General features: G+C 42.1%; 1 protein-coding gene across 6 annotated transcripts in view; it reads left to right on the top strand.

Annotated features, from left to right (window-relative positions):
* LIN28B (lin-28 homolog B) overlaps positions 1–17,598 on the top strand; it is an 80,569-nt gene that overhangs the window by 20,697 nt on the left and 42,274 nt on the right. For all 6 annotated transcript variants that reach the window (XM_072141881.1, XM_072141882.1, XM_072141883.1 and 3 more), the window contains exon 3: positions 11,124–11,308. In XM_072141881.1, the coding sequence (XP_071997982.1) occupies positions 11,124–11,308 (185 nt within the window). The remainder of the gene's footprint in view (positions 1–11,123; positions 11,309–17,598) is intronic.

Here is a 17,598-nt window from a genome sequence, read left to right as displayed (position 1 = left end):
CCAGATGAAATGGATTAAAGTTGACTTGCCCCCTGTCGTGCGTCCTGTATGTGTACACATTGAGCATGGAGAAAAGAAAGAAGACCAAAGAACTGTCTGAGGACTTGAGAATCAAAATTGTGAGGAAGCATGAGCAATATCATGGCTACAAGTCCATCTCCAAAGACCTGAATGTTCCTGTGTCAGTGTCATCAAGAAGTTTAAAGCCCATGGCACCGTGATGATGTTAATTAACATGTTAATGGTTTTTTTTTTCTAGGGGAAGGGGGGTGATCTTAAACTTTTTTTTTTTTTTTTTTTTCCCAGACCCTCTAGGGTACTTAAACACTTGAGGGTCTGATCACTGATACAAAATACTGCAATATTACTGTAATGCAGTATGTATTTGAGATCAGGCTATTAGAGATCAGTATGCCATGGCAACCGAACGGCTTCCTCTGGTGATGCCATGGGGGCACGGTTTGTCCATCCAAGATGGCGGTTTGATTTGTAATTCACTAATATTGATCATTATATCATTAGAAAAGTAGAAAATGCATCTAGGAATATATTGTGCAGTTTTTAAGAGGAGAACCCGTATGTGGATGTAACTCACATGGCGGGGCGCGGAAGGGAAGGAGCTGTAGGGCAGAATAGTTTTCAGGTGCCTTGACGTGTTTGTAGAGCCCCTGAGGCCACGTTCACACATCGAATTTTGGTTATGTTTTGAAACACAATCAAAAGGCTCCATCTGCGATTGCACAGTCAGGTAAGATTTCATTTGCTTTGTGTTTAGTTAACGTGTTGAAAACTCAATGTACCAAAATATGTTATCACTCCATGTGTGAACGTAGCCTCTGGTACCACAAACCTTTATCCCAGAGAAATTGTAAACTTTTTATCATGTGATATAGGGGGCACATTAACCTCCTTGCCACTGATAGGCTTTTTCCATTTTACTTTCTGTTGATCTCTTCCTACTTTCAAAAATCAATAACTTTATTTAATTTTTCTGTGTATAGAGTTGTATAAGGGCTTGGCTTCTGCGTAACAAATTGTACTTCCTAGTGACAGTATTTTGTATTCCATCCCTTGTACTGGGAAGTGGAAATACAATTCAAAATGGGGTAAAATTGACAAGAAACCGCATTTGTGTCTATTTCTTGTGGACTCTGTTTTTACGTCTTTCACTGTACATTCCTAATTGCATCTCTAGTATATTCTTTGGTTTGGTACGATCACAGGGATACCAAATTTGTATAGGTCTTATTAGGTGCTAAGTAAATTTTTTTTGTAAAATCTATTATTTATTGCATCGTGTGGTCCACTCCAAAGGAACATCGATCTCGTGGTCACAGCAATGACCGCAGGATCACATGGCTAACAGCCCTGATCTGGACTGTTAGAGCAGTGTTCCGGCTGTCATATGACGGGAGGGGCACTACTCCTCCCTGCAAGGGGATCTGAAAAATAGGTGTAAAAAATACTTAAAAAACCAAAAAGTTCAATTGCTCTCTTTCCTTAGAACTTGTATTAAAATAGATTGTAAAAATCATAAACACAAAAAAAAGGTGAAAAAAATGACAAATTTTATTTGAGAAAAATGTAACTCCTAAAAACAATTAAAAACCCTATAAAAGAGGGTAGAATGACACATAAACCCCCCAGCATTCAAATATATGATGTGAAATGTACAAGCAAAGATGTCAGAATAACTGCATATACATAAACACACGGAAAACACTGTGAAGCATAAAGCTACCAGTCAGGACACAGAATAATATGGTCATACCCTACCAACAATATATAATCACAGGGGTGCCCAACATGATGCATAGATGTGAACAGAAAAGTAGTTGATGTTACCGTGTGGAAGATGTATAGCTGGGGAGAACAAGGATGCCCCACGCGTATCGCCCGGCTCACGGGCTTCGTCAGGGGATGTCGGCATTCAAAGTTGTGAGACTTAAATAGCTGCTTGCTGCTCTGACGAGGCACAGACCTGACCCTCCCCCTCATTGACAAAAAGACCGCCCCTATGGAAGGAGGCGGCTGCGACACATATCCGGTCCTGCGCAGAAAAAGGATCCAACATGGACGTGCGTTTCACGGGACCGGAAAGGTGTGCCCATGCGTGCCACTCGACCGGAAGTTGGAGTGCATGTACTCCAGAATAGCGAAAACATAGCTAATGAATTAGTCGTTCCTACTAGTACGAACAGGTCCATGAGGGAGCAGACAGGTAGGATTATATTTAATAGCGGCGAAGCCAATACAAGTATCGGAACTTGGAGAAAGGTAAAAAATATGTTAAAAAATATATTAATAAATAATAGACATATGCTCATGTAGTTCTCTATCCAAGACAACATCTGGTGAGGTAAGTACCAACAAATATTGGGTTTACAGTACGACGTTGGGTAGATTTAATGTCGCTCAGTCAAACAATATTTAGTGATCCACACTAGAAAAAATCTTCATTCAGGATCCGAAAGTGACAATACACATGGCGCAAGAAGTATATAGCATGAGCATGATAAGTACAGCAGTATAGATATCGCCGCTAATGCAATACCCCCGTGGAAATATAATTGTAGCCAGAAATGTTGGGATGTAACATCTGGGATAAAGAACGGCTATTTAAATATACAGGAAAGGTGCTGCTATCATAACAAGAAGTACACCTAAAGACGCAAAACTGAGTATAGAGAGACTAACAATACATGCAAGGGGGAAATCCTATATAGAACGACGCATTATAGCTAAAAAAGATGCGGCATAAATAGTAATATGAGAAAATTGTAGACGGTTAACAATTATTACAAATGTGTCCAATGTGTCTATATATGCATAAACTGACAAGTGCTAATTCCATTAGACCGAATATATAAGTACATAAGTACGAACAGACTGGAGTATGGTGCAAATTCGGTAGATAAGATATAACATGAATAGTAATAAAGAAATTTTTGGACAGAAATAAATCATTACAAATTAATCAAATATGTCTATATATGCATAAAGTGACTAGTGCTGATTCTGCTAAGCGAAGTACCGTATTTTCCGGACTATAAGGCGCACTTAAAAGCCTTGGATTTCCTTGGAAATCCAAAGTGCGCCTTATAGTCCGGTGCGCCCTATGTATGGCACAGGGCAGCGGACCATACTTACATAGGTCCCCGCTACCCGAGACTGGAGACAGCAGATCTCCAGCGGGAACTGCAGACCACGCGGCACGAACAACTTCTGCCGCGTGGTCTGCAGTTCCCGCTGGAGATCTGCTGTCTCCGGTAGCGGGGACCTATGTAAGTATGGTCCGCTGCCCTCCTCCACCTCCCCCTCACCTTCCCCACTCACCTTCCGCGCGTCGCCGCGTCTCTTCACCGCGTCGGGTCTCCGCTCCGCCCCCGGACCTCCGCCACGCCCCCGACCCTGCGCCTTATAGTCCGATGCGCCTTATATATGGAATTATTACATATATAAGGCGCATCGGACTAATGCGCCTTATATTCCGGTGCGCCTAATGGCCCGGAAAATACGGTATATAAATACATAGGTACGAATGAATTTAAAGTGTAGTGCATATTCGGTGTGGAATTCACCGAGGTCCACTAAAATGTGTCTAACCTGTGAAGGATGTGTACATATCCATGGTGTGTCTACACCTGTAGTAAAAAAGAAGAAATAGGAGAAAAAAATGTATAAACGAATGATTATATATAAAGAAACGGATTGCATGTATGGGGGCTACCCCGAAAATGTTGTAAAAAGAGGGTGGGGGGAGAGGGAGGGGATGGCAGGGTCCCGCCAGAGCAGCACTAGAATAACTTATGTACACAGCAAATGGTCAAAACGACAATGTTCAAGAGAAATAAATAATTAAATATACATGATCACAAAACCTATATAAAACACATATAGAAATCCCCTTGACTCCTAGTGGCCCAACAGCTGGCCCAAAATAAACCTAGACAAAACAGAGAGGCCAAATGTAATGTGGACTGCTAGGAATACATCAAAAGCTCAAATATGTTAAAATATGTAGGGACGGGGATTGAGGAGGAGGGAATAGAGGGGGAGGGAAAGTAGAAGAGACATGACTAGACAATATCCACACCACGCCGAACGGGATGTCATCAGGTAAACGGAGATATGCAAGACGGGAACTGAAATTACGTAGAATTTCAAAACTCGATTATTCATTCGTAGCATGTGCGTAGTTTGTTCATCATATGGAATGGCTCACTGATCGCCCCATCAAACAACCGTATAAGTGTCTGAAACTTAGAAAAAGAAAAACATGAGAAGGTGCACAAAAAACAAATAACAGAAACTGCCTAGACAAAGGTGAGATTAAGGGGCCCAATAAAACTCAAAATATATAGGGGGTCCAAGGAGTGAAAAAAATTTTTTGTGAATAAGACAAATCATATACATTGTATGTACTGAATTGATGTGACAAGAAAAAAAGTCTAAATGTAAGAAGAAATAAGTGAGTACAATAGCGTGACAGGGACGTGTCCAAAAAATGGGGCGATAAAGTCGAAGATTTACATTCTATAGTGGCCAGTGAACAATAGTCATAAACAAAAATCATAAACATGTTAGGTTTTTCTGTGTCCCAAAATGTCCAATTTATCATAACATAAGTTATTCCCAGCATTGAACTCCGTAATGGAAAATAGCGCCCAAATGTCCAAAATATCACTTTTTCTCCATTTTGCAACATATATAGCAAATTTAATAAAACGTGATCAAAAGGTCATTCAGTCCCCAAAATGGTAGAAAAGAAATGTCAGCTCGTCCTACAAAATTTACACCTCACACAGCTTCATAACCCGAAGTATGAATAGTTACTAGCATCAGAATATGGCAAAATATATATTTTTTTCTACAGAAGATTTATATCTTAACCGGGCTTATTTATTTTTTTCCATGTACAGAGCTGTGTGATGGCTTATTTTCTGCATACCACCATTTTGAAGTGTAATTTGTTATTTAATATCCCATGCCATGTACTGGGAAGCGGGAAAAAAAATTCCAAATGCAGTGAAATTGGTAAAAAAAAAACCAATGTGCCGTATTCTTGTGGGCAAAAAATTGTTTAACAATTGCGAATGATCAAAAGATCTGCAAGGCACACCGACAACTGTGCGCTGCTAATGCTCAGTAAGAGGGAGATGAGAGAGCATCTGCCGTGTTTGCAGAGATGGTTGATGTGTTACTCCGCTATTGGTCTGTGTAGTCAACAGAGAGTATGTGGATCCTGGGCTGGACAGACGAAGCCAGATGTAGCATCTTCATCCAGGTGAATGGTCCTAAATACTCAAAGGTAGGTACACAGTATGGGGATAACCAGGGGTAAAGAAAGACACTCACTGGGGTGTAGAGTGCGAGGGGTCCCTATTAGGCACTAACAAGGGCTGGGAGGATGACCTACGTGTCCCTGGATAATCCTAAACTCTGGGCAGCAGCCCTACACGACTGCTGTCACGACTGGAACCTTCCCCTACCCTTGGCCTACTTACCCTATGTAGAATGGGGAGAGGGGGGGGGGGGTTCTACAGTTTTGCTGTTACTGTGATAGTCACGGTCATGTGCCCACAGTAAAAAGACAGGTGCATTGAATGATAAGAAAAGGTGATAAAACGAAGGTGCACTACGTGCTGAGTGAAGTAAGGTCAATTTTCCCTACATGCCATGTTTTGCCTATGTAATATAGGCTCATCAGGGCAAATGGGACCCTTACTGTATTAGATTAATGAATGCAGCATGTCAAGAGGGATGAGTTTAATGCACCGGAGGAGAGTCTATATTCTAGGTGTAGGCCAGTAGGAAAGTCTGCATCCTCCAGAATAAGGTGCAGAGAGGTGTGAACGCCGGGGCAGTATAGTGATACTACCGGGGTGATGCCGGACGGGTAACGCTCAGACACTGTGTGTCAGTGGAGCAACTCATCCCTATTGACATGCTGCATTCATTAATCTAACTTATGAGCCCAAATTTACCACTAAAATGAAGTACAACATGTCGGGAAATAACAATCTCAGAATCTTTTAGATAAGTAACCGTGTTCAAAAGTTATAACCATATAAAGCGACGCAAGTCAGAATCCAAAAAATCGGGCTGAGCCTTAAGCTGTAAAATGGCTACGTCCTTAATGGGTTAATATACCGATGGGGGTGCTGAAATAATAGTACTCAACATTTGAAAAATGATCAAAAGGTTGTACAGTCCCCAAAATGTTAGCAGGAAAAAGCCAGCTTTGCATAACACTGTATACTTCAAAGTATAAGTTGTCATCGGAATATGTCAACAAAGATTTTTTTTTTTTTGTATAAAAGATGAAAAACAAACATTTTTAGTACTAAAATATGATAAAAATATATAAATTTTTGGCACGGACGCTTCTTAAATACATATGCAAGCAGTTTGCACATTAAAGACCGTGCAAAGTTTATTAGGACATTCCTAGCAGTAAGAAGGTGGCCCCAACAGTTTTGTACATAGTGCTCACATCAACAAAAGTTGCAAAAAATGACACTACCCACAGCTCCGTACACAGAAATATGGAAAAATTGTAAGCACCAGAACAGAAGGTTTTAATTTTTGTAAATATATGAAAACCTATACAAATTTGGTATCCCCACGATCGCACCGACCCAAAGAATGAACTACATATGTCATTTTGGGCCCATAGTGAAACCGGTAAAATCCAAGCCCACAAGAATACGGCACAAATGGGTTTTTTTAACAGCAATTGTAATTTTTTCCCAGTACATAGCGTGGAATGCTAACTAACAACACTATGAGGTGCAATTTGTTATGCTGAAAACAAGCCCTCATACAGCTCTTTACATGGGAAAATAAAAAAGTTATGGATTTTTGAAGGTGGGGAGTAAAAACTGGTAACACAAAAATGAAAAAGGGCCTCAGTTTTAAGGGGTTAAAGAAGCCATGCAAGTGATTATTTACTGAAAACGGAGACGGTATAATTATTGTAGCTGCTGGGGCTGGCGCTCCAAAAGTGCCAATGATAATCTAGCTCTTAGTGGGACCTAAAGAGGTCATAAAATGTGATGAAAAAATTGCATTATTCTCATGTATACAGTATAAGTTTTGTTTGTAACCAGTTTGGCAGCATGCTTTAGATTATTGTCCATTTGGAAGACCCATCTGTGGCAAGCTTTAACTTCCTGGCTGATATTTTGAGATGTTGCTTCAGTATTTCCACATTGTTTCCTCATGGTGCCATCTATTTTGTGAAGTGCATCAGTCCTTCCTACAGCAAATCAATCCCACCCCTATGTTTCACAAGCTTCTGCCTTTTTCATCAAACGTAGCGACGGTCATTATGGCCAAACAGTTCAATTTTAGTTTCATCCAACCACAGGACATGTCTCCAAAATGAAAGATCTCTGCATTTGCAAAAATTAATCTAGCATTTTTATGTTTCTTATGGAGTAATGCCTTCTTCTTGGCTGAGGGGCCTTTCAGCCCAGAGTTTTCGATACAGTACTCATTTCATTGTGGATAATGACACCCTCTTACCAGCTTCAGCAAGCATCTTAACAAAGTGTTTTGTGTTTGTTCTTGGGTTGATCTGAACGTGCTTTGTTCCAAAATGTGCATATCTGGGACACAGAACCCATCTCCTTTCTGAGCGCTTTGACATCTGAACATTCCTATCTTGTTTATACTTGTGTTTAATTGTTTGTACAGATGAATGAGGCGCCTTTAGGTTTCTGGAAATTGCACCCGAAGATGAACCAAAATTGTTCAAGTAGACGATTCTCTTCCTGATATCTTGGCAGGTTTCTTTACTTTTCCATGATGATATACATAGAGGCATTCTGCCTCAAATACATCCACAGGTACATCCCTAATTAAAGGCTCATTCAGACAGGTGTTTCTGAGGTCTGTATTGTATCCATTTTTAAATTTTTTTTTTTTTACTGGCCTATTGTTTGCTGTGGTTTTGTTATTTACACAATAGTTTTTTTCATGGATGTGCACAAAGTGGAAAAACAATTGCAACATGTACAATTTTTTTCCACATGCACGCTATGGACCTCCACAGAAGTCAATGGATCCACAAAAACAAAAAAGTGACTCACAGATGACTGATCACTATGCTGTCTGTTATTTCCGTTTGATGGGCAAACAACTGGGCAGGTCAAAAAATAGATTATAAACCCATCCATTTTTTATTATATGCAAAAATAAAAAATCATCATACGGACGTGAAAAAAAAAACTGATGCAGATACATTATGGACTGAACACAGATGTCTCATATGTTCACATTTTTGCTGATGCGCAGTGGACATTCCCGTCTGAAAAAGCTATAGCTCATATGTGGACAAGAAACCAATCTAAATTTCTGAAGGTATGACATAATCACCTATTCTGTCCCAAATTGTTTAAAGGCATAGTAATCCGAATGTATGCAAACCTTTTTGACTTTTCAGAAAGTAATAAAAGTGCTTTGAAAAATTCACCCCCTTAAAGCATTGTGGGATTTGCCAATTTTTGTAATCCTAATTGACCTAAAAAGGGAAAGGTTTATTCTGATTGCATGTAAGTGGCAAGTAAACTTCTGGTTCCGTGTGTCTTATAAATATATATATTAGAAAAATTCACATAAATGCATAGTAGTGTTTTATAGCTTCTGTATTTGCCCGCATTCACAATACTGGAAGGGCCGCTATAGCAATCATGGTCATTAGAAGACACCCTGCAGTGCAGTGGCGTGAAGTGTATTCCACTCTGTGTCCATACGTCATTCCCTGCTTACCCCCCTCCTCCTGAACAGGCCTTTGCTTTGAAATACTTAAACACATCTGCGGCCACAAGGCTTTACTACTCGCTCACTCTGCGCTGGTGTGATTTTGGTCCTCTCATCTTCCAGTATCCTCCACAGTTCTGATTGTTGGGTTTTTTTGGCCATAACTTTGTCACTAAGGAAACCAAAGGTATTTTTTGGGTTTAGGCCTCATTCACACTGCCACATGGGGGGACGTATATGACCAATATATGTCCCCCATAGACGGCAATGGGTGCACGGTGCCCTACGGGAGCAGTACGGTGCTGCACACGTGCGGCACCGTACCACTCTGTACCCCATGAAAAAATGGGACATGTCCTATCTGCCATGCGTCGTATGTTCCTATGGAGAGGGGCGGGGTGAGCAGCGCTCTCCCCCTCCTCCTCTCCCAGTGTGCTGCTGTGTGCCTGCCATGCTACGGTACGTCGGGCAACGGTAGTGTGAATCCAGCCTTGGATCAGGATTGTGGGCTGGCAATTTCATTTTTTTTTTTTTTTTTTGTTTTTTCTGTTTCAAGGAAACCCGTTTTACTGTGTGACAGGGGATATTGTCCTTCATTAAATTGATGGCTGATAGAGTGAAGAATACAAGGAAGCAACCACATGTTGTTAAAGGTTCTGATACACACTTGCATTCAAGTGAATTTAAACTTGCCTTCATCACTAAAATGAACTAGAGACCACTTCTTCTTGGTCCACATAACATGCTCCTCAGCAAAGGTTTCTTTCTGCTAATGAGATTTGATCACTGCTCTTAAATGTTGGGACACTGTTTGACAAGCCAGATCCATACCCTGTTCAGTGCTGAATTGGAAAACATTTTAGCTGCAGCGTTGAAACGTTTAGCCAAGGAGAATTCTCTACATTATACAGTCCACTCAAGGGCGACCAGCCTTCTTGGGGGAATTGAATGAGTTTGATGTTGTAAAGATGCTAGAAATATTCTAGAGATCACAGACTTTAAAGGAAACCTACCACTTGTAGTGGCAGGTTTCAGATGGAAATACCGAGCACCAGCTCAGGGTGAGCTGGTGCCGGAGCTTATTTTTGTTAGTGTTTTAAACCGCTGTATTGCAATACAACGGTTTAAAACACTTTTTAAACTATATAGCCGGCGCAGGGAGGTACATGCTCGGCGCTTACCATGCGCGCAGCTACATAGGAAGTGAAGGAGAGCCGCGCGCTTACCTCTCTGCGCCGGCTATAAAGTTTAAAAAGTGTTTTAAACCGCAATACAGCGGTTTAAAACACTAACAAAAATAAGCTCCGGCACCAGCTCACCCTGAGCTGGTGCTCGGTATTTCCATCTGAAACCTGCCACTTCAAGTGGTAGGTTTCCTTTAAAAAGATCAACGTCTCTTGGTATGGCTGATGGGGTCACCCCTTTGGCCTTCATCCGAGCTGTCATAGGGTGCTTGTTTGGAATGGCATAACATTTTGCAAAGCCATTGAAAACTGGAATGTTAAGGTGCCGCCACACATCATGTTTTGGGACCCTTTCTTAAATGGACTGAAAACGCATGCATTTTTAAACATCAAAAATGTTCGTTTGGTTGGTTTTAATCTGTTTCACAGCTGCCTACACTTCTAGAAATGAAGATAAACTGGTTCAAAGCAGTAAAACGCATGGCAAACATTCAAAAACGCATGGATTTTTAAACCGACTGAAAATGCATGCTTTAAAATGGTCCAAGAACGTGACGTTTGGCAGCACCGTCAGGCTGCCAGTTAAAAAGGGCTTGTCAGATAATTATGGAAATTGGCATCAGGTACCAGATCAACACCAATAACTTACAGGTATCTGAAAGTGTTTTCTAATTTTGATAAGCGTTCTTTTTAATTTCTCATTTACATTTTTATTCTTATTCTGTGCTTTTAGAAGATATACAATTTATGAAATAAGTTTATAACGCTACTATATTGCACATTTTGAGATCTATTCACATAGGACTAAACAATAACCATGATATTTTGGAAATTTTGTATTCTCTATTTTGATCTCTAGTTACCCTTTGAATCCTGAATCTGTGTAATCAATATTTATTAGGCTACCTGTACATAAAACATGTGCAATATGGGTGCTCAAACAGCATACCCATGGTCTATTTTGTTGTTAAACAGTGTGTCATTGACATGTGAGGTCCTCTCATGACCAATAATGCTAGAAAAGGACCAACTCAGTCACCTCACACATGGGGCTTTGGAAAGCTGTGTGTGTGTGTATCCATAAAAATAAATGGCGCTGTGCAATATCCATAGATTTTACATTGCAAATATGGGTAACTATGACGCATTTCTTTTTGTCAATTTTTTTCACAGAGCAAACTTTATATGGAAGGTTTTAGAAGCCTTAAAGAAGGGGAGCTTGTTGAATTCACATTTAAGAAATGTTCCAAAGGTCTTGAGTCATTACGGGTAACCGGCCCAGGAGGCAATCCCTGCATAGGAAGTGAAAGAAGACCCAAGGGAAAAATTGTTCAGAAACGTAAACCAAAAGGCGATCGGTATGTGCATTTATTCCTAAAAACCTCTTGCAATCAAAAGCAAAGCAAATTGTTGCCAATTTATGAATGCTGTAAATGGAAGTATACCAAAAAAAACTTTCTATACATGTGATGCTTAATTAATTGTAGAAAAATCCTAGATCCTTCTTGTTACCAGGTTCATTGGCAGTCTCTACACTTCCCTTAATTATTAAAAAATATATATTATACATATGTGTATATGTATGTGTATATGTATAGATATATATATATATATATATATCTATGAAAACAACGGCTAGGTCTTAAAGAATTTCCCTTGGCACAGCTCAGTACACTGAAGTATAAAGTTAAAGCGTGTTAGAATGTGGTGTTACAAGTTTCTTGTATTCGAAACATTTGAGCCCTTAACAACGTGTGCCTTGCTGTATCAAATCTTTGTACTGTAAGTTGTCCATATCCAGCATGTGGTCATTAATGAGAAGGGCTCACGGGCTAAGCACTCTCCATGTAAAGTGGGGTTTCTGCTCTTTCATTCAAATAGACACCCGCAGTTAACACCCACCAAGCACAGATTGCACTTTTTAACCTTTCCGCAGCCAAACCCTGCAATCTTTTTCCTGGTAGTCACCGACTGTTGTTTTTAATCTGGGAGCACCAATTGGTTGCTATGACAGCAAGGAGTCTATCATTCATTCAACAATTTACATATCATTACCAAACATGTTACACCGCTACATAAATGTGGGGGCCCCATATTTATATTCCCCCTAAGAGTAAAGGCAATGTGACATATGAAAGCCATAAACACTAAGCTCTAACTAAATGGTGCAACTGGATTTTTTGGCAAGTTTTGGTTCACTTGTCGAATTTATTTACAGTAAGCTGTAGCTCCTGGTTTTGCCCAGTATAGTAAATAACTGCTCTTGGCTACTACAAAATAGAATGGGTTACCACATAAACCGAGTTTTTAGGCACAAAAAAAAATGTGCTGAAAAACCTCACTTCTGCTTATACACAAAAAAAATAAATAAACTTGCATACTATTCTCCGGCGCCCCAATGCTCGGTGCGGATCCTCTTCTGTCTTGCTATATGCTGTATTAGCTGGCAGAGACGCTATAGTGCGGTGGTGTCGCCACTGATGATGTCATACTGTGTGCAGGCAGATCACGTGGAAACGTCTCTGCCCGCTGTTACAGCAAAGAGAAGAAAATAGGGGAGCTACGGGGATCCGAGTATCGGGGAGCTGCACCTGGCATCGGGACCGCCATAAGGTGAGTATGTAAGTTTTTTTTAAATTTTTATATGCTTGGCAAACTGAGGGGGAGCGGGGGGGGCTGGCTGACTGTATACTTACATGGGGACTGGCTGGCTGTATACTTACATGGGGACCGGCATGGGGGCCGGCTGGCTGGCTGTGTACTAGATGGGGGCCGGCTGGCTGTGTACTAGATGGGGGCCGGCTGGCTGTGTACTAGATGGGGGCCGGCTGGCTGGCTGTGTACCAGATGGGGGCCGGCCGGCTGGCTGGCTGTGTACTAGATGGGGGCCGGCTGGCTGGCTGGCTGTGTACTAGATGGGGGCCGGCTGGCTGGCTGGCTGTGTACTAGATGGGGGCCGGCTGGCTGGCTGTGTACCAGATGGGGGCCGGCCGGCTGGCTGGCTGTGTACCAGATGGGGGCCGGCCGGCTGGCTGGCTGTGTACCAGGTGGGGGCCGGCCGGCTGGCTGACTGTGTACCAGGTGGGGGCCGGCCGGCTGGCTGGCTGTGTTGTGTACCAGGTGGGGGCCGGCCGGCTGGCTGGCTGTGTTGTGTACCAGGTGGGGGCCGGCTGGCTGGCTGGCTGTGTACCAGGTGGGGGCCGGCTGGCTGGCTGTGTACCAGGTGGGGGCCGGCTGGCTGGCTGGCTGGCTGTGTACCAGGTGGGGGCCGGCTGGCTGGCTGTGTACCAGGTGGGGGCCGGCTGGCTGGCTGGCTGGCTGTGTACCAGGTGGGGGCCGGCTGGCTGGCTGGCTGGCTGGCTGTGTACCAGGTGGGGGCCGGCTGGCTGGCTGGCTGGCTGGCTGTGTACCAGGTGGGGGCCGGCTGGCTGGCCGGCTGTGTACCAGGTGGGGGCCGGCTGGCCGGCTGTGTACCAGGTGGGGGCCGGCTGGCTGGCCGGCTGTGTACCAGGTGGGGGCCGGCTGGCCGGCTGTGTACCAGGTGGGGGCCGGCTGGCCGGCTGTGTACCAGGTGGGGGCCGGCTGGCCGGCTGTGTACCAGGTGGGGGCCGGCTGGCCGGCTGTGTACCAGGTGGGGGCCGGCTGGCCGGCTGTGTACCAGGTGGGGGCCGGCTGTGTACCAGGTGGGGGCCGGCTGTGTACCAGGTGGGGGCCGGCTGGCTGGCTGTGTACCAGGTGGGGGCTTGCTGTATACTACTGGGGGCTGTGCCCAATGCATTTCCCAACCTTGGGTTATACTTGAGTCCATAGGTTTTCTCAGTTTTTGGTGGTAAAATTAGGGGTCTCTGCTTATACTCGAGTCGGCTTATAGACAAGTATATGCGGTGACAAAAAATATTTTATATGTATCTATAGACTGTCTCTGACTGTGTGTGGCTGGCAGTCTCAGAGCCCAAGTTTCATTTTTGCACAACTGCTTATAAAATTACATCTGATCTCTGATTGGTTTCCATGGGCAACTGGAACAGTTTTACCTCAGACATTTCTGATAATCTCCCCCTATTTATCTTACCTCACACATAAGTTGTCTTCTACTCATTCCCTGTAGTAGCCGCTCAAAGCTCATATTAATGAACTGTGGCAGAACAGCAACCAATTACGGGTCGGCCACATGTGTGGCATCGTAGTGCCGCCGGGCCACCATTGCTGTCTATGGGGATATATGCATATACATCCCCCCAGACGGCCATGTGAATGTACCCTTAAGCTGCTTTCACACAGCCGTAGGCTTGCCTGGCCAGGCTAAACTACAGCTGTGCGCTCTCTCCATAGCTAAACGTGGTGCCAGGCCATAGACATGGGGAAAGATGGAGCATGCTCTTTATTTTCCCCATTCACTGTATGGTGCCACACGTGTGTGGTCACTGTACCGTCAACAGGCGCCATAGCCCTCTATGCCCTGTATCCAGCCGCAAGCTTGTGGACATGTGTATAACCCCGCCACACCAGGGTGCAAGAGGCCTAAATTGAATTAGGCGCAGTATTTAGCATTTTGTTTTTTGTTTTTTTTTCTTGCTAGCTTGGCCAAGTTTTATCAACAATCAGGAGTATAAGGTTTATAGGCCATTAAAAGGTCATACAAAGGGCCATAACTTTTTTTTGTATTGCATGCTACCTTTTAAAAAATGTTTGCTACTCACAGAGCTAGTTAAAAAGGTTATAAAAGTTTAAACTTTTTTTTTTAAATTATTTTTATTTGGGGGTTAAAGGTGGAAAAAAGGCTTTTTTATAATTTTATATTACATTTCTTTTAGTTTTCAAATTATCTCAAAATGAACATTATTAGTAAATTCCCTTTTTGTTTCGGTGCTTTTGATATATACCGGTAATATGTTGAGTCTCGGGCAAATGGGGCGACTATGGCGATGCTTTTTGTAGTGTAGCGGGGTATGTGTGTAGCGTAATGCTGTGAAGAGCAGAGAAGGAAGAAGCGGTAATGAACCACATCTCCCTTCTCCCTAGGGTCTCTGGGTGTCTGACACCCAGTGACCAGGTCCTGCTCCTGCGGCTAGCGCGGGAGCAGTAGATAACTACAGCGACCTCTAAAGTCAGCAGGCGGTCAATGATGATGTAAAGGAAACCCCTAATCAAAATAAAGCATAACAATTCAGGGACATAGGTCCAGGCACTTTGACTGTGGTAATCTTCTTATGTGTGTTATCCATGGCTTTCTCTCTTCTAATATCAACTTTTAAAGTTATGCTAATGAGAGCCTCTGTGCTGTAACTTCACAGGCTGTTACACACCCCCATGCTCCTGCTAAGCATTTCCCAACACCTCTCCTTGAGGTTTCAGCTCATGGTAGGAGGGGGTGGGAAAGTAAACCTGTACAGTGTAACAGCCTGTGAATCTACAGCACAAAGCAGTTCTGGGAACACCCTCTAGAGCCCTTCTGGCTCATTAGCATAATTTTAAAAGTTGCTTGGAACTATGAGTAAGTGTCCTGCTTGACTTTGCTTTAAAAGCCATCTGGCATGCTGCATTATTGGATTTTACAGCTTGTAAATTCAAAGTATAAATCCATGGAAAGCTAAGGTTAAAAATAATTGCTCCATACAGGCATTTTCTCTTTATTTTTTTCCGTGCTAGACATATTATCTACTGAAATTTTTACTGCAGCTTCTCTAAAAGATGGTAAAACGTAAAGGTTGCTTGGCAACCAGAAAATACAGGTCCTACGTGATCTGCAGTGTCAGGTAGAGCTTTTCAGTCCTTGATGCTTGTGTTGCTAAGTAACGTGGGGTAATCACAAGGCCCTCAGAAAAAAAAATGGATGCTATTGAGAATAAATAAAAATTTGAACACCACAACCAAAGACTTACATGTTATGATCGGGACAATTCTGTATATTTCTTAAATATTCTTGTATAAATTGTGTTTTTTGATACCCAGGATTGATGTAATTGGAAACCACATCAAATATTTCAGCATTTTTCATGTGTACTGTTACATAGCTCTTTCACAAATTGTGCTGATTGCCATTTTTGCATACCCTGCCTTTCTAAGATGCTTTTTGGAAGATTAAATTGGATACATCGCTAAAACTTTAAATGAACACTAACCAAATGCATATAGAGTTACTAAATTTTTAATACTATGTATTAAATTACTAGTGCAGATAATGGTAAAGTTTCAATATTAACCCTTTTACAACTACCACATCAGTTGAAGACAGAATGCAGGAGGTGGAGAGCGCTATAGGGAAGACAGAGCTGACAGTTTGCAGAAGTACATGCACACTCTACAACAGTATGTTGAAAATATGTAAGCAGTCAATCCATCATGCTTCCTTAGGTTCAGCTACAGATGCAAAGGTTTTTTCACCTCTATAAAAAGACTTTTTTTTTTCCCCCTTTTTATACTTTTTTTTTTTTTTTTATCATTCAATCACTGATTGAAGAAAAATATACCATAGGTGCAGCCCCTAACATGGAATAGCCTGCCTCAGGAGCTGATCACAGTAGGGGCAGTAGGGAGTTTCAAGAAGGGTCTAGATGCCTTTTTACATCAAAATAACATTCAGGGTTATGTTTTAATACAGAATTGTTTCTCTTACATCCCTTTTTCATACAATCCCTTCCCTTTCTTGGTTAAACTTGTGTCTTTTTTCAACTATATAAACTGTGTTACTATGTAAACTCAAGCATGATAAATAATGGACACATAGTCCTAGATCCAGGCATCGTGACTGTGGTTATCTCTTTATAGAGCTCTTGGGGCATTACTAGAGCCCCTCTGTGGAGCACTCTCTCCGACACACCCCCCCCCCCCCCCCCCCACAATGTACTTAATCTTTCTTTGCGGAGGAAGAGGAAAGTGCTGAGAGGAAGACGGTGTAACAACCTGAGAAGCTACAGCAGCTATGGCTCTGGAAGTGCCCCCAGAGCCCTTCAGGTTCATTAGAATAATTGCGAACTTTGATTTTAGAAGGATGGACACCATGGATAACAAATATTAGATGATTTCCATATTCACAATGCCTGGATCTATGAGCAAGTGTCCCTGGATTATTAAGCTTGATTTTGATGGTTTGATGATTTGCCTTTTAAAGAACCATTCTATTCTGTTTACCAGTAAAGAAGAGTTTTATAACCCCTTATTCTCTTAGGCTCATAAATTAATTCAGGTCTGTCCACTTATTGGCCTTCGGCAAGTATTTGAGCTGTGGACAAATCATTTGTGTTTAAGCAATGACAGTGTCAGTAGATTAAAACAGCATCTGCCTCGCTTCTTGAAAATGCTGCTCATTCATTGTTTGCAGATGCAAATGATTCATTGGACAAAATGGCCGGAGCTCCATATTTCATTAAATGGCGTTAAAATCATGACTGCTGTAACAGATGTATAGCCTTTTAGGAGTTAAATGCACATAATGCGTCTGGGCACATGTATACTGAACTGAGGCACATGTTGGCTGTTAGCGGATAGATTGAGTATTTAGGAATCATAGCTGATTAATTTATGTAACAAATTGTTATATTTAATTAGTGAATGATTTATGCTACTGGCTATGCAGTTATATTGTGCAACAAAGCTCATATAATGAACCTTTTTTATATTTTGGAATAGAACCAATTTAAATGGGTTT

The sequence above is a fragment of the Engystomops pustulosus genome, chromosome 3 (assembly GCF_040894005.1).
Source record: "Engystomops pustulosus chromosome 3, aEngPut4.maternal, whole genome shotgun sequence".
In the NCBI taxonomy this organism is placed as follows: Eukaryota; Metazoa; Chordata; class Amphibia; order Anura; family Leptodactylidae; genus Engystomops; species Engystomops pustulosus.
Note: the sequence above shows the minus strand (reverse complement) of the source record. Positions and strands in the feature narration are given on the sequence as shown.